The 23730-nt window shown below is 58.6% G+C and overlaps 1 protein-coding gene and 1 long non-coding RNA gene across 8 annotated transcripts in view; one reads left to right on the top strand and one right to left on the bottom strand.

The window, feature by feature from the left end:
* The window catches only part of ZMIZ1 (zinc finger MIZ-type containing 1), a 234548-nt gene that overhangs the window by 17377 nt on the left and 193441 nt on the right, over nucleotides 1-23730 (bottom strand). For 6 of the 7 annotated variants that reach the window (XM_045878193.3, XM_054508241.2, XM_045878194.3 and 3 more), the window contains 7 exons: nucleotides 18070-18214; nucleotides 7891-8005; nucleotides 6679-6896; nucleotides 5603-5801; nucleotides 4369-4659; nucleotides 1399-1581; nucleotides 349-426 (listed from right to left, as the gene is read on the bottom strand). In XM_045878193.3, the coding sequence (XP_045734149.1) occupies nucleotides 349-426; nucleotides 1399-1581; nucleotides 4369-4659; nucleotides 5603-5801; nucleotides 6679-6896; nucleotides 7891-8005; nucleotides 18070-18214 (1229 nt within the window). The remainder of the gene's footprint in view (nucleotides 1-348; nucleotides 427-1398; nucleotides 1582-4368; nucleotides 4660-5602; nucleotides 5802-6678; nucleotides 6897-7890; nucleotides 8006-18069; nucleotides 18215-23730) is intronic. The other variant, XM_045878196.3, reaches the window with a different exon arrangement.
* On the top strand, nucleotides 2212-23016 carry LOC129045892 (uncharacterized). Its single transcript, XR_008506347.2, has 4 exons — nucleotides 2212-2655; nucleotides 8477-8559; nucleotides 8840-8939; nucleotides 22799-23016. It is a non-coding gene; the product is annotated as an uncharacterized LOC129045892 (long non-coding RNA).

The raw sequence follows: 23730 nt of genomic DNA, 5'->3' as shown, positions 1-23730 counted from the left end.
CAGAGCCAGGCCCCCTCCGGAAATCCCTCTACGCCGGCCAGCACTGAGGTCTCTGGCTGCCTACATCATTGCTCTAAGCTACACCCTCCACTCCCAGCCCAGCAGGGTCCTCAGACGGGAGTCGGGCCTGCAGCACGTTGGGCAATTGGCTCCCCAGGAGGCTGCTCTCCCTTCTGCTCTTAATCCTTACTCATCCCTGGCCCACCGGCCTGGACCTGTGCATTTTGTCTGGGCATCAGTGTGCCCCAGAGCTGAGGACCTGGGAGTGCGCTCCCACCTGCGGGCCTGGGGTGGGGGTGGCTGGGCCCCTGAGACACACAAGTACGCCCGATGAAAACGGGAACATACCCTGGTGATGTTTCCTTGGCTGTAGTTATTGTAGCTGCTTCCCGAGAAGGTGCTATTTTGTCCATTAAACTGCTCTGGCTGTTAAAGCAAGATACACAACGCGTTGAAAGTGGAAGGCAGAAAAGTTCCCAGAAGCCAGCTTTCCCTCCTGATATGAAAACTGGCCAGAAGTGTCATACAGGGGATGCTGACGAGGCCCATCCAGTGCTGGGGTGTGGGGCGGGACAGGGGTAGAGCAGGTCACCCCTTCCCCCGCACCGGGATGGGATTTCGTCTCTCTGTCTACAGCTAGTTATATAGCAAGAGTTTGCAAAAATAGAAACACCTAGAATGCTAAAGTTGGAGCAGTGGTGGGTGGTAATGGAAGTTAGCATGCTTCCTGGGCAAATAAATGTAAAGTGTGTCCAGAGCAGTCTGCACTCCTGAGAATGAACTTTATAATCCCAAAGAAGGGAAAAGCTATGTGCCCAAAAATATTCATCACGATGTTACTTCGAAAGTGAAGAACCAAGAGCATCGCAAACATCCCATAGGAAGGGAACAATAAAATACGATGTGGTTTATATCGGTAGAAGGTGAGGCACCCTTAAAAAGTGAGAACCACAGAGACTCTGTAGCAATAAGTAACATGCTCCTGATTTCATGTCAAGTGAAAGAAACAGATTCAAAATCACAACCTTAATAACAACTATATAACATACTGATACCCACGTGCAGTAGGGAAACAAAGGTTTAGAAGGTAATATTAATATATCCAAGTGGATGCTTTTCTTTAAAAAAAAAGACGTGTTTCCTTTATGATCATCTGGTGTGTGCCGTAAACAGTAAAAAGGAAGGGGAAAACCCTTGTCTGAACCCCATGACTCATGGGGAACCAAGAGCTGCCAGCCTGACATTTTGGCCATGGCTCTGAGCACTCGAGGACACATCTGGAGATCTCTGCCTGCCCCCTGGTGACTTCAGGGGACACACAGGACCAAGATGACACAGGTGGGGGTGGGGATATGAGGTGGTGAGGAAGGAAGGGGTGGGTGGGGTGGTAGGACTCACCTTGTAATACTGCCCCATGTTGACCGTGGGGGGTGGGTACTGCCCGGTGCTCGGCTGGCTGGGCATCCTCTGCCCGGGGTAGTTGGGAGAGGTGAGCGGCCGCGGGGGGTTGGGGGTAGGGTACTGGCCTGGCTGGGTGGGGAACTGGCTGTTTGGTCCGTATTGCTGGTTTCCATAGTTGGGCTGTGGCAGCAGAGAGAGGAGGAGAAAGGCTGTCAGTGTCTTGGAGCCAAGCCACTCACCAGAAGGCCAGGCGTGCCCCGGCCCCTCACCTTTGTCCCGGCTGTTTTCCACCAACAAACTGCCTTCTCCACCCAGAGAGAGGGGGTGGCACCAGAGGCTGCCCTGACATCCAGGGACATGACGTTCTGTCTGGCTCGAGGGCCACCTCCCCGTGAAGTGGTCTTCTCTGAGTACCCTGCCCCCTGAACTGAGGGTACTTTCAGAGCCTCTCATTCATGCCATTAGGAGGGAGCTCGATTCTAAAGCCCCCTTCATGTGTCTCCTAGCACTTGGTGTGTGGCAGGGGAATGCAAACAACGGGATGTGCTTCCGGAAAGATGGCCCCCTCAACTGCTGCATTTGGAGGCTGAATATGGGAGGCCCTGGCCCCACACCCCACACTGAACAGCACACACTGATGTTCAATTCTGGGCCATGCGTGCAGAGGTTGGGAGAAGCAGGCTTGTGTAGGTTCCAGACAACCCTCTCAAGACAGGCAACTGAGAGAGGAGACAGCTCAAGGGAGGAGACAGCTCCTTGTCCTTGGAGATCTCCAAAGTGATCCCTGACACACCGATGTCCACCCTGCAGCCGTCCCGCCCCCTCTGTAAGATTAAGTGACCCTCAGGGCCACCTCCCACCCAGACACTCCAGGCCATGACATCCTGCGAGGTCTGCTGAAGCTCCTTATCTATTTGAACCGTCTCTCTTGCCTCTAGGCTCTGAGGTCCCGGCTGTGTTCCAGCAACTGGCAAAGAGCAGACCCTCCATAAATACTCCCTTGGCAAACGAGAGAAGGATCCAGAGGTAAGCGGCGGAGGATGGTAGTGTCCGTGTCAGTGCTGAGGAACTCCACCACTCATACCGTGGCAGTACGGTGGCTGCTGTGACAGTGTGGCTCTTGCCACATCACCAGAGGAGTGCAGGTGGGGGCCCGTCAGGCCACCGAAGAGGAGTCCTGTGCGGGACCAGCCAACCCGACACCTGCCCCGGCGTTTCAATGGCTCAGAGATTCTCGAAGCGTGCCATTGCAAGGTGAGGCCCGCCTTCCCAGGCAGGGTCAGGCCACGCAGGCTGTGATCACCCAGTGTCCCAGCCCAGTGCCAGGCATTTTGTAGCTGGGGAGCATCGGCGTCCAATGAAGAGGATGACTGAGTAGAAATAATTCAAGGCCTCTGGGGTGTGCCTTCGCCAGAGCATGCCACAGGTGCAGGTGGACATGGGAGCAATGACTGGGAATTTCTCTGCCTTTCCTTTCCTGGGATCACCTCCTTAGGTGCCGGCAACCCCAAGGCTGGGTCTGCAGACGCATCTCTGGCCCAGCCAGCAGGAATGTGGAGAGTTTGAGCATGGAGGGCCTGAAAGAGGGCCCAGAACTCCTGTGGGGGCTGTGTGTGGGAGTGAGGCCAGGAGCTTGAGCATCAAGCCCCCCCTTCCCCCCAAGGACAGCCAGGAAATTGAGAGCCACTGTCCTTCTCTGGCTGGTGCCTCCCTGAACCAACGCCATCCAGGAGTGTCTGGGCTTGAGCCAGGCTCCCGGGTGTTTGAGGAGGTCTCTGACCTCTCCCCTCTGGATTCAGGACACTGCCAACAATGGCCAAGCCCGAGCTAGGGTGAATGCTGAGGGAATCACACAGACCTTTGAGGAACTTAACCTCTGGACTCTAAACCCATTGTAAGGTCAAGCTGAAGGCCACAGTTCGGAGGCAAGTAGGGTCGGGGTCGGGGGGAGCCGGTCTGAGAATGGGTGGCAAGCAGAGAGCTGTGGGGGAGACTACTCAGCAAGGAGCTTTGCCTAGGTAAGGAATCAAGGCAGGCTTCCTGAGGAGTGCGCACTGGGCCAGGATTCTAGGGTCCCTGTGTCTTTTGCAGGTGAACTAAAGCCTTACCCAGACAGGCCACTTGCTGCCAATTCTTCCCACTGCTCACTGAAGGCCCTATGACACCACCTCCAGGAAGTCCTCTTTCTCTGACCTCATGCTGAATTCCGGATACCCCCGTGCATCACTGCTTTATGGGCTCCTGCTTAGACAGGTTTCCAGGAAGGTGATCCCCTTTCCTGCTGAAGTCTGGGTTCCCAGAGGACAGGTGTGGGTTTTACTTCCTTAAATCTTTACCTTTCCCTTGGCTGAGCTGGCTGGGCAGCCAATGAGACAGTGTTCCTCCCGAAAGAGCAGCTGACAGTTGGCAGAGAAGAGCCCTAAGAAGCACACTGCCTTCCAGTCACTTCTCCGACGTGCACAGCCTTTAGATATCTGCAGGGTTTTGTCCCCTCTCTCACTCTTGCAAGTGAGAAGCCCTCGTGTGCAGGTGAGGAACATGGACCCAAGGAGGTTTCACTCCTTACCAAAGTCACTGGGCCCGTGTCTGTGCCGAGACCAAACACCACGCTAACAGCTTCTGCTGCCTGCGCTGGCCCTGGGGCCAAGTGCTTCCCGTCTGGCCCTCGTTCACATCTCCCAAGTAGCCCCAGGAGGTGGGCTGGATCGGCACCGTCTTTTACAAATGAAAAACCATGACTCCAGCAGGGGACAGGACTTGATCAAGGACTTCCAGCTGGGAAATGGCAGAGCTGGTCTCCAAGCCAGGAGCCCGACTCCTCCATCCTAAGGCTCAGACTTTTGGTCCAGGTTTGGCGCTGGTCAGTTCCTGCCCTTTGCAAGGTCCTGCCCACAGCCCCTCTGTTTTCAAGCCCTGGGTGCTCCCCACCTCCCACCCTGGCCACCACCTGCCTCCTGTCACACTCACCTCTCCCGGGTATGGCCTCTTTATGCTCTGAATGGGAAGGGACTGGGGCCGGGGGCCCGGGTAGGTCTGCTGGGGCATCCGCTGCCCGTGCGTGCCAAAGGGGCTGATGCCGGGCGGCCGGGGCTGGTTCATGCCCATGGGAGGGCCGCTCATCCCCGAGGGTGTCATGCCAGCCGCCATGCTTGCGGGGTTCATGCTGCCCCCCATGGAGGCAGGCCCCCGCGGCCCGGGCTGGTTCATGAATTGGCTGTTATACGCCTGGGTGGGACCCATCTGGAAAGAGGAACAGACCTTCAACAGGAGAAGAAGAAAAAAAAAAAGAATAAAATGCCACATGCATTGAAAGTGCAGGGAGGGAAGGGTGGGGGAGGTGGGAGGCTCTGGGTCGGGGGGGCACTTTCCTGTGTGGTTGCAGCTGGTGACCAGGCCCCAAGGGATGTCTGGCCTCTTGGGCTCACCACTGCCCTCTGCAGGCCATACAGAAAGATGCAGCCCAAGGGGTGTTAACGGGGTGGGGTGCAGTCACTCCAGAGAGCAGGCAGCATTTCCAGGGAGGCAGGCAGGGAACGGGGAAGAAGGTGCAGAGGTGGGGAGGGGCACGGGAGGATGGAGGGGGATGAGGATGGAGGCAGGAGCCCCTTTCCTGGAAGCCCTGGCCCCGCCCTCGGCCGGTGGAGACACGCCCTCCATCCACAAAATCTGAGGCAGTCCCAGCTCCCACCTCTGCCCACAGGCCCTGCTGTCCCCTTCCTACAATCCCCACCTCCTCTCCCCTGTCCTGCATTCTTGCGGGGAACCCTCTCTCCTCACACCCCACCAGTCCTTCTGAAGGTCAGGGGAGCAGAAATGGGACCTGGGCTCAATCCACAGATGGGATGACTAGGAGTGTACGGTCTTCAGAAGCCACCACGGGGACAGACTGGTGAGAAGGCGTTTTAGGCACCGAGCCTGCGCTTTGGTGAGCAGGTGCCCAGAGGGCGATAAAGAACCTCCTTCCCCATTTGCAGACACGCATGAGCCACAAACCCACGCAGAACAAACGCAAGCACCCAGCCGGCCTCCCCGCACCACACCCAACCATGCCGACACACCCACGTCCTAACACACACCCGTCCACAGGCCTCCAAGGAAACCCAGACGCACCCTGACACCATCAGCTCTTCCAGCACACACGGCACCAACACCCCAACTCCGCGGGGGGGCAAGGCTGGACCGCGACTAGTGGGGCCCTTACCGGTCCGTACTGGTTTATATCCTTGTTCTGCGTCTCCTGCAAGGCTGCCACGGTGGCCGTGGCCGTGGCCGTGGCCGTGGCCGCCGCTGCTGCTACTGCAGCCGCTGCGGCAGCTGCCGCGGGCTGAGTGAAGTCGGCGGGCGGCCTGGTGTGCGGAGGGATGCCCATGCCTGCGGGGGCATTAGGACCCCCGGGGTAACTGCAAGGGAGAAGAAGGGGAGACTTAGACACTGCCTGAATCTAAAGATGGACCCACTGGAAGCCCTGGGCTGGGAGGGAGAAGACGGGTCCTTCCATTCCATGCCCTCCTGCCCCCAGCTCACGGACTGGGGAGGCGTCTAGACCCCGAACCCGAAGGGGAGAGGGGCCCCTGCGGGTTGGCAGCTCTTCGTGCCCCTTGGCGACAGGCAAGCTGCTGTGTTCCCGAAGCCCTTGGTGGGGTGCTGGCCGGCACGGACTCTCCCGGGCACGAGATCACTGCACCTCGCTGCCATGGGCAGCCCAACTTCCGGAGGAGGACACGGTGCCTCACAAAACCCCGAGCACCTTGCCCACGGGCCCTGGTGGATGGTGGGCTGAAGCCAAAGAGGTGGCCTTGGACAGGGCAGGGCGGCAGAGGAGGAACGGGGTGCCTCTCTGCCCAGCCCCCACATCCCTGCAGCATCTTCCTGGGGCTCCTTGTTCCTTCCCCGCCCCCCGCCCCCCCCGCTCCTCTCGAACCTGGCGGTACGGCCTGAACAGCCCGCGGGGCAGGGTGGCCTTCCTGCACCTGTCTGGAGCAGCTCTTGACCCCGCCGCCTCCGCCCTCATAGCGTCTGACCCCCCAGCCCCATGTACAGACACCGGCACAGAAGGGCCACTCCGGGGGACGAGAGCGCGGGCCTTCCAGCACCAGGGGCCTGGCGGCTCTCACAGCCAGCCAGCTGTGTCAGTGTCTCACCCACTCGCTGTGTCCCTTTAACGGAGGGGACAGCAGAGCGCGGGGAGCCAAAAGCACAGGGCTGGCGTTTCAACCCTACTCCTGCTCGGGGCGGAGGGGAAGGGCAGCGCCAGAGCCGCTCCCGAGGGCTGCTCACCTGGCCCCGAAGCCCCCGCTGCCGGGGTAGTTGGGCCGGCCATACATGCTCTGCTGGATGTAGGGCTGAGCGGGCCCGGCCTTGGCCGAGAACTGCTGCTGCTGCCCGGCAAACTGGGGGGAGTTGAGGCCGGGGTTGCTGGTGGTCATGCCCGACGCCATGGGGTTGCCGCCTGGATTCATGGGGTTGTTGGCATTGGCCATAGGGTTCCCGAGGACCTGTGGGCAGAGCGTGGTTGTCACCCAAGCGGTGTCCCAGGGGCCATGGGAGGGAAAGAGGAGACATGGGGGGCTCTTGAAAATGGTACAACGGGGAGAGCAGAGGGAAAGGGGGAGAAAGTGGAGTCATGAATTGTCCCCAGACCATACAAATGCTTTGAAGGGGGTAACACAGCCCCGGAAGCCAGCAGCAAAGGGGATGAGAACCCCGGCCTGTGATGGAACCAGGAGGGGCTGGTCCTGCCCTCAGTGGCAGGTGGAAGGCACTGGACTTCTCGGCCCTCCTCTGCCAAGGGGCCTGGGTGCCCAGAGACTGGGATACATGGTGGCCCTGGGCTGCTGCTTTGTCAGGGCGAAGAGAAACCCAACTTGCCAGCTCTGGAGGGTGGCAGGATCCCAGCCAAGGGGCCCCTGTGGCCTGAGACTGCAGGGAAGCCCAGGGGTGCCCCTGGGGGCGGCCACCAGCCCCGAGCTGTGGCAGAGGCCGAGCAGGCTGGACAGGAAGGTGTGGAGGAAAGAGGAAGGGGTGAGAGCGGGAGGCAGGGCTGGCCAGGGGAGTGGGGGAGGGGTCTGTCACAAGCTGAAAGCTTACCATTTTGCTGAAATCTAACCCAGGTTACCCACGGTCAAAGACCCCAGACGCTGGAGCCCTGAGGCCAATAACATCCAGGAAGTTCTCCTATTTATCCAACCCAAGTAAACGTGGGCTAGGGAAGAACCCCCGGCTCTCGGTCAGATGAAAGTCATTCCCCCAGAAGGGCCCTCGGATGGGGACGGTTGCCTAGGGGCCAGCTGCCGCCCTCCTGAGCAAGCGTGGAGGGTAGCGGCATGTCCACGGCTGAATGTGCCCCAAGAGCTGGTCTTTCCAGCTGGGCAGTGTGAGGTTGACTGGCATGGGAGGATGACCCAAAGGCCCCAGGGCTCAAGGGATGGTCCTGCTGGGGGGGGGGGGGGTAAGGGGGGGCTGCGGCAGAGGGGCAGGACAGGCTCTTACCTGGCTCTGGGATGTGTTGGTCACTCCCCAAACCGTGGTGACCACGGAGAGGGAGCCGGGAGGCTGGTTGGTGTTCTGCTGCCAAGGGACAGAGTCATAGGGGAATGACCCATCACTGCAGAGGGAGACAGAGGGGGGATCCTCAGGGACTGCATACACAGGAGGGCCCCATCACCCCATCATCCTCCATGGCTCCCAGTCAAACCCAGGTGACCCCCATCTCCATCAGCTCTAGACCCCCCAGGCTTGGCACAGGGTCCGATGCAGAACAGGCACACCTCACGTGGTGGCAGACCCTGGAAGTGACCATGTCTCCCCTCATCGCTGTGGAAGTACCACCCCCATGGCTGTCTGCCTCACCTGAGCCCAAAGTCCACAGGCCACGCTATGGAGGAAGAAGAGAGCCCCACAGGCCCCACCTGAGCTCCTCCTTCCACCACGCTCTGATTTGAAGTGGCTCTCCAGAAAGAGCTTTGGTTTCCCCGTACCAGCTTCCCCTTGGAACTTCCCGGTCCCTTCTCAGAAAACATCGGAAGGGCCCCAGTCTGAAGCTCGCCTCTTTCCCCTTCCTCCCAACCCTTCGTAGCAGGTTGGCCACCCAGCCCAGCTGATGTGGCCTCTGGCAAGAGGTTCCTTACGTCACTCTTCCTTCCTGCCTCTGGATCACAGGTATGGGCCTGCCTGCCATGCTTCCTCCCCTGCTCCCACCCCAGTCTCCTGTGCACGTCCCCGCGAAGCTAAGCTCCCTCAAACACCCAAGACGCTCTCCACAATCAAAGACCTCCAATGGCTCCCAGTGTTTACAAGGCAAAGTCCGAACTCACACACTTCAGAATGATTTACCCTGCTGGCTAATCCCACCCTACCCGGCCTCCCCGCTTGGCTCCCACCTCTGTGGGAGCACCCCAATCATTGCCCCATTGCCCTGTCTCCCCTGTCTCCTTGCTAGGCCCAGAAGCACCCACCTTGTTTGGTGACATCTCCTGAGAAGCCCCCAAACACCAGAAGCAAGGACTTAACCTTAGGCCCAACACCCTGCCCTGCACACAGTAAGTGCTCAATAATGCCTTTCAATTAGTTGCTATGGTACTTGTGAAGAGTGACCCCCGGGGAGAGGGAAGGGGCTGTCCAGATTATAGCATGAAGAAAGTGCTGGGGTCCCAGCTCCTAGGAGTGCTGAGCTGGGACTGCCTCTGCATTGACTCCCTGGCACCTCTCACGGAGACACAATCCCAGATGTGGCCCCCAAGGGAGCAGAAACGCAGAGCACCCACATCTGTTGTACCAGCCCTGCACGGCTTCCCGACAGCGGGGAGACCTGCAAGGTGGCACTGCTGGGTACCAGGCCGGGGGAAGGGGGTCTGGGGGAGGCTGGTGGGGTAGGAAAGCACATCATGCCTCTGCCTGGCTTGTGCTGTCATCACAGGAAGTGAGCAGAAGACAAAAGGGCTCGCTCACTCCTGGAGAACTTATACCCCGGCCTAGCAGGCAAGCCAGGCCTGGCCCTAGAGGTGCTGGGAGCCAGCCGGGAGGTCGGGACTCACAGGAGGGAGGCACCCTCCTGCGTGACAGGCAGGCAGCGGGGAGCCGGGGGGCTGAGTCTCGTGCCTGCTTCTCACCGGGCAGAGCCCTCAGCAGCCAATGTAGTCAAGGTGGGCAGGGCCCTGCAGGGGTGATGTCACTGTCTGCCCAGGCTTGCTCGCCCCCTGCCTGGACACCCTCTCTGCCCGGCCAGCCCCTGGCTTCCTTCCTATCTCTGCTCAGAAGTTACCTCTCTGGAGGGGCCTGCCCTGACCTCCTGCAGTAAGAGCAGCCCCACCCCTCCACTCCCTTTTCCTCCTGCCCTGGCTTTTTTTTTTGGTACCCTGGGTACGAATCCTGTCCCTTCCTGGCTCAGGGAGGGTCCAAGTTCCCTCGCCTGTCTGCACACAGTCCCCTCTTTTGTCAAATGGGCCTAAGAAGGGCATTCCCCCACTCTGCTCTCTGAGTTTTTGGAACTGTGGGTCATAAAACACGACTGGGTCATGACATCAAACCAGCACGAGGGGAAAAAAACAGAATAAAAAAAAATGGTTAAGCGTGAGCACATGGTAAGAATAAATAATATTCCTCAGTGTCTTGATTTTATGTGAGAGTGTGGGTGCACCCTGGGTCATGGTGTACTATGCACATTTACTGTGGGTCTCAGGTCAAGGAGGTTTGAACAACACAGGCCTTGGTAGCGTAAGCCTGATGAGGCTCAAAGAGGAGCATGCAGACAAAAAGGCTTACTCGACTAGAAAGGGACACAGACTTGGGCATTACTCATGATTTCTAGGGGAGAGGAGAGGCCCTCGGAAACCCAGGCCTCCTGCCTACCCTCTACTCCTGCCGGCCAGACATGGCGTGGGTCAATGAAAAGGGGGTGAGGCCCAGATGCACCCGCTAAGCTGACAGACAGCTCACACTTGCATCTGGGAAGGCTGTGGGACCCGGGAGCCCAGAGAGCTCAGGAGGGCTGGAGAAGCACAGGGACGGAAGTGATGAGCTTGCTCCTGAGCATGGCTGGGCTGGAGGCCTCCCTGGGAGAAATCACGGAGGACTGGGGTGCCACCTGGTCCCGGGCCTGGCACACCAGCATCCCGAAGGAAGGCCCTGCAGGCTATAGTTTAATCCAACAGAGAGGAGACCCCTAGATGCCAGCTGTCCTGTGAGGCCCTCATCTTAGGCGTACAGGATGGAACACAGGACCCCCAGCAATTTAACAGAGCACAAGTGTGTGTCTTCTCTGCCCCACAACTCCCATCAACCCTCCAGGCTGATGTCCAGTTCGTGTCCTTTTATTTTTTTATTTTATTATTATTATTTTTTAAAGATTTTATTTATTTGACAGAGAGAGGCACAGCGAGAGAGGGAACACAAGCAGGTGGAGTGGGAGAGGGAGAAGCAGGCTTCCCGCCGAGCAGGGAGCCCGATGTGGGGCTCGATCCCAGGACCCTGAGATCAGGACCTGAGCTGAAGGCAGACGCTTAACGACTGAGCCACCCAGGCGCCCCTGGTTCGTGTCCTTTTAGAATGTGCCTGGCAGGCTCAGAAGTAAAGCCCTCTGGGAGCCCCTGGAGCCCGGCAGGGCCCCACCCGAGCTTGGGGCGGGGCGGGGCGGGGGGCGGGGGGTGGGTAGCTGCTGCCTCACCACCTCGGCTGGGGAGGCCCCGGCTCACCGGGATACTGCACAGGCCCCCAAACACGCTCCTGACTGCCCTACGGCTCCGTGGGTGGGCCTTGTGGGCGGAAACCAGCTCCTTCCTGTTTCGTCCCCTCCACCCGAAACTTGGTGAGAAGCAAACTTAACCGTGGTTCCCAAACTGGGCATGCCCACCGTCTGGCTGGACGGTGCACCCCGGGCCTATTCCAGGAGTGCACGCGTGTGGCCAGGGACACGGATGTGTGTCTGCACGCACACCCTGCTGCCATGTGGCCGGGCACACGCGGGGGCAGAGACAGGCACGCGCGTGGAGGGGCGGTCTCAGGGACTCGCTCGCCCCCACTCACACCTGCTGCAGAAGCAGAAGTGGCAGCCGCACCAACACGGCTGTGACTCATCTCCTGGGGAGACGGCTCCTGCTGTCGCAGCGAAGGCTCTCGCCCCCACAGGCCCCTGGCAGTCAGCCCTGCCGCCGCCTCTGCCGGGACTCAGACACCACCACCGGGGGGGCTGCCCGGCTCCAGCTCCCTGTGGCCCAAGGAGCAAGGGCAAGCCCGGCTCCTGGGCCCTACCAAGGTGGGAGGGGGCCTAGGGTGATGAAGGGGAGGCCTAGGGGGCCTGTGGGGGAAGGGGGTGTCCTGAGGCCCTTCCTTCCTCCGGCAAGTACTATCTGACCTGCAGATGAGGTCAGCCCAGGTCAGGGGTCCCTGGCATTTGGGGACTGCCTGCTAGGAACCACTTCTCTCCTCTTCTCCATAGCTGGTTGCAGTTTAGAGGGAGGCCAGGGCCCCTGGAATGTGAGAATCCCAGTCTTAGTAATCCTGTCCAGCTCTGTGCACCCCCAGTGGGTACACCCCATGGTGTACAACCCCATAGCCCAGTCTCGTGCCACAGCTGCCCCCAGTTGCAGGCCTGTCTAGCCAAAACCGCCCCAAGAACCCTAGTCCACCCAGAGAGGCCCCGGTCCCAGTAGCCACCTGGAATCTCGGCAGTGTTCTGCCTGCCAAGCACCTCCTCACAGGGAGGTACCTGCTTTCCCGCCTCTGTGCCTAATCTTAGTCTGGGATGCTTCAACCCTGCCGCTCATCCTTCCCAGGCTTCTCTTCCAAAGGCCACCTCCTCCAGGAAGCCCTTGTGACATTCACTGGCTTGAGCTCCACTTGTTCCTCACATTCGTAGGGCCTGAGTGGGGGGCCCAAATGAGAGGCCCCCCCTTTCTCCTTCTGCCCCAGGAATCCTGAGTTAGGCTACCTGTGCCTGGCATGATGTCACCACACACCTACGGGGCTCGGAAAGCCTTTGATAACCAAAGTGCCAGAGGGAAACACCGACTCTCCATACTCTCCTCAGAAGGATGCCTGAGAATGAGTAACTGTGTCCATTCATTAAACCTGACGGCTAAGCACCTACAGTGTGCTTGTGACCCTATGGGCACTGGCACCCAGGAAGTGAGAGTCCTGCCCTCCAGGGAGAGGGACAGAGGGAAGCTAATGAAGCAGCTACTTGCTCTCTCTATGCCTCAGTGTCCTTATCTGTAAAATGGGATGATAACAGTACGTCTCTCAGAAGGCTGTCATGAGGATTGAGTGAGCTCCCACGTGTAAGGCAAAATGACCACATGAGGCTGACCTCGGGCACCGAAAACTGTTGACTGCTGCTGTTGTTATGATTTATTGAGTGGCTTCTAGAAGCAAGGAGCTGCGTGAAGGGACTTCCACCTAAGAACTCATTTAATCCCTTAAAGTGGGCTCAACAGACGCATCCATAGGAGCTGAGGCTCCCAATGTCCCGGGGCTTGTCAAGGGCAAGACTGCCAGGTGGGCCTGACCACATCCCATTGTCTCAGGGAGCTAAGGATTCGGTAAGATAGCACCTCCCTGCACAAAGATGGGGAGGGGCACCTGGGGGGGCTCAGTTGGCTAAGCAGCCGACTCCGATTTCATACTCAGGTCACGATCTCAGGGTTGTGGGATCAAGCCCTGCATCAGGCTCTGTGCTCAGCGGGAGTCTGCTTGGGGATTCTCCCTCTCCCTCTGGCCCTCCCCTCCTTCGCAAATAAATAAATAAATCTTAAAAAAAAAAAAAAGGTGGTGATAACACGAGGGGGCACATGCTATGAGGGACATCTAGCAGTCCCCAAGAATTCCAAGAAGGGGCACAGCTTCCCGAGGGTTCTTGGGGAAGCCACCCAGCATGAAGGGACAGAGGACGTGTAAAGTTCAGTCTCAAAGACTGGCTGCAGAGAAAACCCAAACAGTGACCCAGGGGAAGAAACAACAACACTCTATCCATCAAATCATTAGCTTTGGCCTGCACAGAGTATCCTAGCAAATACTCAGGGACTCCGACTAAACATTTGTGAGGCTAATATTCAGATGGCACAGGGAGGCCCTGCGGCACAGTGGCTAACTATCTGGGCTCTAAACTTAAGAGTCTTTGGGGTCAAGCCTTGGTTCAGCCACTGACAATTTCTGTGACCTCGGACATATCACTTAAGTCAGCTCAACTTTCTCATCTGTAAAATGGGACTAACTCTCTCCTAGGATGAAGCATACGAATACAGGTAAAGTTCAGCACAGCGCCTGGCACACAGTCCCTGCTTAACTGTACTTACACTTTTCTCTCCATTTCTGCAGCCTGACTGTGTGCAGGTACCCCTATTTACTTGATGACGGTGCTTACAAGTTTTGCAAAAATGCTATGAGAGGGGGTGTTCTTATCATTCCTGCTTGTTGAACAGATTTCCCAAGCCTCTGAGGCTTTCCTTAGTGTTCCTTTGCCATCCTGTCACTAGTGAACTCCTACCTATACTTCAAAGCCCAGCCTGGATACTCCCTTTTGTGATTCTCTTAAGCAGAACCAAGGATGTTTTCCTCTATTCCCTCAACTCTTTTGTCACATAAAAGAGCTTTTCACATTGCAGTTAGAGTAGATGATTTACATGTCTGTTTGGCAGCTCCATAGGCACTGACTGATGTTTGCTAAATGTGAGAAAATGAGTAAAGCCCAGCAGGAGGGGAGTGCTGATTCCTGGCTCCCGGGTACCTGCTGTAGCAGTGTCTACACAGACATTCATGGAGGGAAGAGGTGGGGAGGGCTGAGTTATTTCTTCCCTTGCACTTCTAACAGCCACTTTATTTGGGAGAAATAACAAATTCCTATTAAGGGTATTGTCAGACCTGAATTAATTTTCCTGATGTGGCTATATTGGTCCTGTCTCCATGCAAGGCTGAAGAGTTACCACTAATGAAACACCAAGCCAGTGAGGAGCTGAAGCTCCCACCCTCTTTCATTTAGGGGAGCCGTTAACGGGGCTCTCCATCATCACAATGACTCGGGCCGCTTCCTTCCCTCCCCGCGGTGAAACGTAGAGGGACCTGCACAGCTAACTGCATATTAGAGGGTCTTAAATTTTTTCAGTAGGAAGGAGGAAAGGAAAAGATGCTGTACCTCAGCAATCTGGAACCGATGGGGCAGGATTTATGGCTCCTTCAATCCCTTCCTTCCTTCCTTCCTTCCTTCCTTCCTTCCTTCCTTCCTTCCTCCCTCCCTCCCTCTTTCTTTTTTTTAATTTTCTGGGGGCAAGAAAAAGGACCTATTACAACCTGAGCTTTGGGTCCAGCTCCACAAAAGCAGCTAACCATGAATGTGGCGAAGGTGGTACGATGGGACCAAGGAAAGGAGGAGGCTGGGGGGTCAGCTCTGATGGAGCCCTTCTTTGTTAGCTGACCAAAGTGAGTGCGTCAGGGTCCACTGGCGGTGGGCATGTTGGAGGTCCTGCACTGCTGTTTCTAGCGCTACAGATGAGGACACTGAGGCACAGAGAGGTTACAGAGCTGCCCAAAGGCCCCCTGCCAGAAGAGGGCAGGGCGGCCACTCATGCCCAGCAGCCCGGCTCAGCGCCTGTGCCCCGACCTGCTGCACCTGGGCACCTCTCCTCTGGGGGGGGGGGGGGCGCAACCCCCTTCCCCGGAAGAGGAAGGGTGGCACCCCTTGATTTTGGAGTCATCCCCAGCTCTAGCGGGCTTTGACTGGTAATTAAGTTAGGCATGTAAACAAGATTTATTAGGCTTTTAATTACTTTTGCAGCACTGATTTGCATATGGACAATGTGCTAATCACAAACGGCTTTTTTAACCAGTCATTTAAATCTGAGAAGGAAGGCAGAAATGTTTGTTGGCAACATGTCCAGGTCACTGTGGGGGCTGTGGTGCCCGCCTCCGTGTAACCTTCCCCCTAAGTGGCTGGGACCATGGCACCACAGCCACGGGGTCCCCCAGAGACAGCCTGGGGCTTCGGCCTTTCAGGGACCCCCACCCTCTCCTATTGTCTTCAGAGCCTGAAGACAAGGATCCCTGAGTTTTTGAACAGCCACACACCTCCAAGCCCCAATCCTGAACATCACCCATGGCCCAGGGTCTCCTGAATTCAATGGGCAAGAGGGGCTTCTGTCCTCCAAGTCATTCAATACAGCAGTGGGGGTGGGGGCCCGAAAAGTTTCCTCTCTGTGAAAAGTACTTGACTTTCCTTCTTATTTGGGAAGTTACATGAGGACTTAAAAGGTGATGCCTCCTATTGGGGTTTCCCGGGAAATTCATGAAGCTACAAGTAGAGACCGGCCAACCTCCCATCACCTGCCACAGTGTGCTTGTGGCCTCAGTGTGGGGCCTGCAGGGACGTGGACCAGTCCTTGTTCAACTGATGACACTTCTTTCCGGTCTCAACCGCCCTCGTACAGAATTGGGAAATAGGGCAAGGTCTGGATCAGAGTTGGGTTAACAACCGGACACCACCTCACTGATCTTGAATGGTCAGCAGCAGAGTGAAGGGCAGAGCACTGTCCTGCCCCTTCTGGGCTGTGTGTTCTTGGGTAAGTCACTGTCCTGCTCTGGGCCCACTTTCCCTTCTAGCTCTGCCATTCGGGGTGGGAGGTATGGTGCAGAACGTGAGGAGGTCACGTTCCATGGAAGCAAGTGGTCATCCCTCAGTTCTCAGTGAATCTTCCAAGGCACAAGGCTCTCCCGTCTCTGAGAGGTCGCCTCTTTGCATCCTCTATCATTCATGGGTCCCTACAGGGAGCTGAACCAGTGTGGCATCTGTAGAAGAGCACTGCATCCCAGCCCTCCGAGGGAAAGCCAGTTCAAACTCACAGAATGCACCTGCCCAACTCTCTGACCAAGTCCTTGAAGGTCAAGACCCATGTCCTCTGGGCAGCCTCTCAACAGCCCGGCCATTTTCCTCCTTCTGTCCCCAAGGCCAGGCCTGCCTGTCACCTACCCCTAACCCTGCCTCAATCCATCAGGTCTCAGTTTTGCCTCACTGGGTCTTACTTCCTCCCCAACCAGCAAGATGCAGCTCCCTGGAGCACAGACCCCCTCCATCTGGTTAACTCCAGGACAGGACGGTCTCAGGCCTCCAAATCAGCTCAGCATGACCTGGCGAAGGCCTGGCCGGGGTCTAGAGCCACAGCACTCTGCGGCCTGAACGGTCACGGCCGAGCAGGTGTGAGGCAGGCCTCTCATGGGGCCGCAGGGCCCTGGCCCACCACTGGTGACCGCTTTCCTGGCGGTCCTGGCTCGGAGGAGGAAAGGCTGGATGGACAGATGGGAGGCAACAAGAAGAGGGAGGAGCCGGGCGGGGCAGAGCAGTAAGAAGCTAAAATAAAGGCAGGCAGTCAAGGCTGCCTTTAGCCATAGGCTGTGCAGAGTGGCTGGCAGGAGTCCAGATGCAGAAGCCCTGCGGCTTTCTGCTGAGCCAGGGCAAGGGGAGGATGGCGGCCAGAGGTGGGTTTTGCCTTTCCTGCGTGGTGGTTCTTAACCACGGGTGACACCCTCACCCCCCAAAATGTGTGAAGGTGCTTTCACAACATGGGGGTGAGGGGCCCTAGAAGAACTGAGTGGGCAGGGACTGAGACATTAAATGCCCTGGGCCCAATGCCAGGAGTGCCCCCCACTGAGAAACACCCACAGAAGGGGGGCTGTCCTGAGTCTGAGGGGTCACAGGCTGGGCCAAGGGGGTGGTGAGGCAGCGCCCCTGGGGGGCTGTGGTGGTGGGCTTGCTGTCGAACAAAGTGCTTCTGACTGAGGCAGGGAAACACGTGTTGGGGCAGGGTGCTGGACCTAAGGAGCTCCCTCCCAGCTCTGAGAATCAAAAGCCCCTAATTCAATTTATAGAGCGTGGCCAATGCCCGACTTCGTGGCAGCACCTCCATGGTGGGACCCAGGTCGCCTGTCGCGTGCTCTGGGCTGTGGGTGCCTTGGTCAGGCTGGGTCGTGAATGAGAGCCTAGCTCTGACTACAAACATACCCCCCTGAGCCTGTCATCAGTGGGACGTGCGGAGGGAAAGCAGACGGCATGGCAGGCCCTGCTGTTCCAGGGTCAGAACGCAGAGAGAGCGGGCCTAGCTCGGCGAGGGAACTGCAGGGCTGGCTGGTCCTGAGCACCGGCTCCTTCGCAGGCTGGTGCCGGGCAGACCAGCCACTTCCTCAGTGTCCGATGGCCTCCGCCCCAGCGTTCCCACCTTTGACCCCGGGCTTCTCCTGACCCCGCCTTTGTGCGGATAGCCCAGCCTCACTCAGCTCCTGCCTGCCCGGCCTGGGCTGGCTCCGTCCCCACCTGAGGGTGGGAGCACCAGCTCTGTGATGTTCCTAAGCCCCTTGTGGGCCCTGTGTATCTCCGGGTTTGCCCAGGGCCCTGCTCAGGAGAAAGGGGAGGCCCTGAGTTCGGGACAGTTAATGTTCAGCCCAAAGTCTAGAACCTCAAAGAAGAAACAGCCCTCCACCGAAGGGACAACGCAGCCAGGCTGGGTAAGACTGGCGCTTTCAACCTCTGCTGGGATGGGGGAGAGACAGTGCTCACCCCACCAGGGTTTAAAAAACAGAGAATATCCTCCTGGCTGCTCAGAGGCCCCCACCCCAGGTCTTCCACCGGAGGGGCACTGCCCAGCGCCCACCTGGCAGCCCCCCGCCCGCCCCTGGAGGTACACGCCCACTCACCTGTGCGACAGAGTGGGTTTCATGGAGCTCATGGAGTTGAGGGGGGGCTGCATGGGGAGTTTCCCAGGGGGGTCGCTCTGGCGGCTCTTCTGATGCCGAAGGAGCAGGAGACGGCCGAGCTCCTCACACCAGGAGGACAGCAGGGCTGCAAGGAAGGACAGGACGGTCAGGGCGCCCCGTGGCCACCTCCCCTGGCTACGCCCACTGTCACCTCGCCCTCCCAGACTGGCCGCGCCCTTACAGTGGGACTGACACCCCAAAGGAGGGCTGATGTCAACGGTCCTCACTCTGATGAGGACAGGCCAGAGCCGGCACAGTCGAGAGCATGGACACGATGGAGGGGACATCCGAGATGGTGCCAAGGAGAGGCCACTGGAGTGGGAGGGAGGGAGCGCAGCACAGACCCTGTGTCGGGCAAGCTTAGGAAGTGCTGGTCTCCCCCAGACTTCTCAGCGAAGCCTCCGGACACTCAGCTCAACATGGCCTCTCTTCGTGGGTAGGGTAGGAGGGACAAAAGTCACCCGGAAGCCAGAGCCTTTCTAGAGCCTCCTGATGATCCCAAGAGTGCCCACAGGCTTCTCTCTGAAAGTCTTCCCCACAAAAGTGCCCACGCCTTCCAGTGCAGACCCGCGGCTGGTCCCTGTGCTGTTGGGCACCCACGCTTAGGAGGACTAAGGATTTGCAGGGCAGAGGGCAGCCCGGGGGTGGGGTGGGGGCCTAAGCGAGAGTGGGCCGGGGGCACGGAAGGCAGAAGCCCAGGAGGACCCTCCACATCTGGGCTTTGAGCCCTTAAACACCAAGAGAAAAGCAGCTGAAGCTAACGGGGTGCCGGGGAATCACACTTCACTGTCCTAATGTGGCCACCAGGGGCCAAAAGCACCCTCCAGGTCAGTTTGTCTGGCCAGTCTGTCCAACGAGCTTGAAAGAGTTGGGAAGGCTGGCCTGCCACCACCTTGCTGTGTGGACCAGTGGAGCTCAGAGATCCTCTCTGGGCCTCCTTCAGTTTGCTTGCAGGGGAAGAGGAATGATGAGCCCTGCCCTGCCCCATGCTCTCCCCATGCTCCAGATAAGCAGACTGAGCTCAGGCGGGGGAAGTCATTCGCTCACAGTAACCACAGCTAGAACGGCGGACACACAGAAGGCGCCCCTGCCCCATCCCCACTGGTGAAGCCCAAGCCTGGACCAAAATGTGGCAGAGCAGATGAAACCCTTCAGAAGGCAAAGACCGAGTGGGCATGGGCTCCAACCCCACCAGCGAGGAAGCCCTCCGGCCTCGTCTGAACCTCCCCCCTTTACCACATTCGGCTGGCACTGGGGAAGATGCCTTGCCCCACAAAGCCCTGTGGTGGCTGCCCAGGGCTGTCATGTCAAACCACCCAGATCCTGGACTGGGTGCCCCATCAGCTCGCGGACCCGGGAGGCAGGGCTGGGACCCTCTGCAGCCCTGTCTGCCCCTGCCCATGGCCCACATCAGCTCTGTCAGTCGTGCGGAGCGGTGGGTTCTTTCCTGCCCCTCACCGGGTGGGCAGGGGCCAAGAGGCAGCTGTTAGGACCAGCGGGAGAGCCCTGTGTCCGCGGTGCGGCTGGAAGCTGCCTGCCAAGGTGGCATACCCGTTCCCGGGGAAGCACAGGGGCTGCCGGGCAAGGGAAGGGCAGGGGTTCTCGCAGGGAACGGGGTAGGGTGGGGAGGGGCCCTCCAGGGTTGCTGGGTTCGTCTGCTCTGCTTGTGCGGTGCCCAAAGACACCCAATCAAGGAGGCCAGCGCGGGCTAAACACCAGCCTGTGCCCCCGGCCAGGAGAGCACCTGTTTCTGTCTCTGGGGCGGGGGGGGGGGGTGCCAAAGGGGGAGCTAGGTCTCTCTGTGAGGCTCATCTTGCCACCACCTGCACAGGGAGGAGGGTGCCAGAGAGGCCCCTACCCCGGCGTGTCTCTGCCCAGAACTGTGGCCAAACACCCCTGAAGCGGGCATCCAGCACACATCTGTCGCAGCTGGAGGGGGAGGCGGTCTATTCAGAGAGGTTGGAACAAACAGAAATGAATTTCCAGATTGCTCCATTCTTCTCCCAAACCCCTAGTTACCGCTTCTTGGTGGTGGTGGGGGGGCGCGCGGCACTGGGCATCTGGAAACTCATTTGCACGCCAAGCACGAGGCCTGCTGGATCTCGGCGACGGAGGGACTGCTCGGCTGCCAGCACAAAGGACGGCCACAGATGGTGCCGCCCGCTGCCCGCGGCCGCCCCTCCCAGCCCACACTCCCCCCGGGGGCCACCTCGCCAGGCGGGAGCTTTCCTCCAATGTCACGGGCCGCTCCCCGGCCTGGTCAAGGACAGCCCGCGCCAGCCTATTGCCAGTGGAGTGGTTTCCCATAAAGGGAATGAAAGGAAGCTGGTGGCCTCGCAGGGCCTGGCTACGAAGAGTCTGGGACGCCGGGAGCAGATGTGACGTGTGTATTGGCCCGTCACGACTACCACAGATGCCAGGACAACCCCGGAGGAGGAGGGCAGGGAGCAAGGAAGGCACCCCTCCCCTCCGCTCAGCCGGCTAGCACAGACGCACGGGGGCCATGGCATGGACATAGTGCGTGCTCCCTCGTGCTGCAGACCCCCACACAAGCTGTTCTGACGCAGGTGGGAGTGTGCGGCCAAGGAGGGAGTCTGGGCACTGTCCGAGAGCCAGGAAGCCTGACAGACAGAGGTGGGTCGGGGGTCACACAAGGACAGACAGACGGGCCAGCAGGGTGGGTGTCTGGGTGCGCGCTGCATCGTGCCTGCATCTGGGCTGAGCGGAGCACGCGTGCTCTGATGGGGCCGGCCCTGCCTGCGGGTCCGTTGGGTCCTGTGGGTCTGTACTCTGGGCCCTCTCTGCGGTGGGGAAGGAAAAGGGGCCACTGAGCACAGGCTCTGGGGCTCGGGAGGGATGCCAGGCATGAAGAGTCCCTGGATGGGGTGGGAGGGATGGGAAGGCACGGTGCAGCATGCACGAGGATGCCCGCGCTGGGCGGAGTTTCAGGAAGAGATACCAGCCATCTTAAGGGGCTAAGGCAGGGGCAGGAGTGGCCCTCCTGCTGCTTGGACAGCCACCATGGCCAGCCCTGCATCTGGTCCTGGGAGTACCACTAACCCTGACAGTCTGGGTCCCAGCACTGAGAGCTACATGACCTTGGGCGAATTACACAGGCTCTCTGGGCCTCAGTTTCTGTATCTGTTAAACAGGCAATTAATAACGCTAACGCTCCTTAGAACGGTTGTGACACTGGAATGACACTAACACCTACACGGTGCTGAGAACAGTATCTGGTGTAATAAGCGTGGAGGGTGGGAAAGCACTGTGTGCACTCTCTGGACAGCAGGTGAGGGTCTGCGAATGCTCCCTGTTCCCACCAGCAGGAAAGCACCTTGTGAACAGCAGGAAGCCAGCCCGGCCCCCTCCAGGAGGTGTCAGGGCAGCCCCAATAGGCATCAGTGCCTATGCCACCCCAGGAGAGGGCAGGGGAGGGGACAATGGTAGGCAGGCCACGGGGAGTGGGGGCTACGTGTCCTGGCTCTGTAGTCCCACAGGTGAAGGGGCTTGGATCCTGTCCTGCCACTCTCTGGCTGGGGGATTTCACACAGGCTTGGAGACCCAGTTTCCCCATCTGTGAAATGGGCTTAACAGGAGCTGCCTGCCTCGGGGAGTGGACGTGAGCTATAAATTAGCATTGTCAGTCAACTGCAAGGGTATCCAAGCAGAAGCCAGAAAGGGAGGGAGGGAGAGTGGGCACAGGAATGAAGGAACCCTGTAACCCACAGTAGCCCCAGAAAAGCAGCCTGTCAATCCCACGCCCTTCACATAGGCCTGGGAGAGCTGATGAGGCACTGGTTTTGGAACCAATCCATGAGACCTGATCTCAGCTCAGTCTCCACCACCGTGTGGCACCTTGAGCAAATTGCCTACCCTTCCTGTGCCTTGGTTTTCTCATCTCTAAGATGGGGTGGTGGTAATTCTACTCCCCACCTGGTAGGGTAGTTGTAAGGATGAGCTGAGTTACCATCACATAGTGCGGGGACTGCACTACTTGGGGCTATTCACGTGTTTGCTACAGTGACGATTAGTATTACTGACCTTGGTCAGTAGAGAAGTGACCACCAGAATGGAGCTTTGGTGTCTCTGGCCACTTGGGACCGTACAACAGACAAACGACCTGGGGAGATGTGCAGCTCTAGAAGTCCCCGGGGCCGGGCTGGGTGCACGGCATCGTTAAGTCCCAAGCCCCAGAGCAGATGACTAGGCCTGTCTGCCCACTTGGCTGTGGGCTCTGCCGAGTGGCCCCTTCCTCCTGCCCCCTTCCCAAGCCACTGAAGTGGGTACTGATGGGAAAAGTGAGGACAATATTATGTGCCCTGCTTTGCCTGAGACACAGAAGGCAAAAATCAATTCCCCCTTTAGAGGCAGTTCTGCCTTCACTTCAGCCAGTGGAAAGGTACCTTTAGCCCTGGAAGACAGGTATTCTGGCTTCCCTAGGATCCACCATGGGACTCCTGGCCCAACAGCAGCCATCTTCAACGAGGGGTTCCTTGGATCTGAACACCCTTAGGCTGCAGCACCTCACCTGGCTCTGTCTTGGGCCATGGTCTTTAGCAGCCAAGTTCCAGATGGCCACATCACAGGGGAAGCAGCAGCCCTGAGGGTCAGTGGATCCCGGCTGGGAGAAGACATGACGGTTGACCACTGCCTGCACTTGTCTCTGCAGCTTACCCAGGAAGCCACAGGGACATCAGGATTCCCACTGCAGACCCGCCTCGGACTTCAGCAACTAGGGTCATTTGCCAACAGCACGTGTCTTACAGTCGATGCCACGTCGTGGTGTGATTCGTGGCATGACTTCCTTCCTAGTGGTACATTAAACGGTGTGTATGACCATGGGGGGTGTCCTCTATGAATGAGATACAGTAGACGTGTCTAGGGACCACGGCGCCAGAAGATGCCATGGCTAAGGTGGCACGAACTCTCGCGGAAGAGAAATGGAAATGAGCTCCAGGTCCGAGCATCAGGAGGGCACAGGATTCAGGTCTGAAGGAGGGCAGGGAGGGAGAGTTGCAGACATTTGCTCCCCAAGATCTTCCTGGCCACTCCCCCTGCAGACAACAGCCACCACAGTATGCTCGAGGGACAAGCAAAAGGAACCAGATGTCAAAGTGAGGGCAGGTCTGGAGTGGCGTTCTAGAGCGTCTCAGTCCTGGCTTGTCCCTGATGTGTCCTCCCTGGGGAGAGTGACAGGCCCTGCACTTGTCTCTGTACCCGCAGCTCCTGGCAGAGGGGACACCCAGGATGGGCTGACTAGATGGACCAGTGGGACGGGCTGGTCTTACCAGGGGAGTGGCGGGGGTGGGGAGAAGAGGTTGCACGGCAAGATTTGGAATCACCCAGTTCCAGGTAGGGAGGGTAGAGCTGTACTCTCCAGGCAGGGCTAGCCGCCAGCAGACAATGGGCCGGTGGGGGTGGAGGAGAGGCGGAGAGGCAGAGAGGCTGGGGGTCTGGGAGTTGGAGCATCAAAGGGGTAAGCAAGCTCACCCGGGCACAAGAGAAAGGCTGCCCCTTGCCAGGCTGGACTCCAGCTTGAAAAGGAGCCAGGAACCAGAGGCAGCCAAGTGGCCACAGGAAACAAGGCGTTCCTTCTTTATG

Source organism: Mirounga angustirostris, unplaced genomic scaffold (assembly GCF_029215605.1).
Source record: "Mirounga angustirostris isolate CCGP_5_RB_7025 unplaced genomic scaffold, mMirAng1.0.hap1 SCAF_6, whole genome shotgun sequence".
Taxonomy (NCBI): Eukaryota; Metazoa; Chordata; class Mammalia; order Carnivora; family Phocidae; genus Mirounga; species Mirounga angustirostris.
This window is presented reverse-complemented; position numbering and strand designations above follow the sequence as displayed.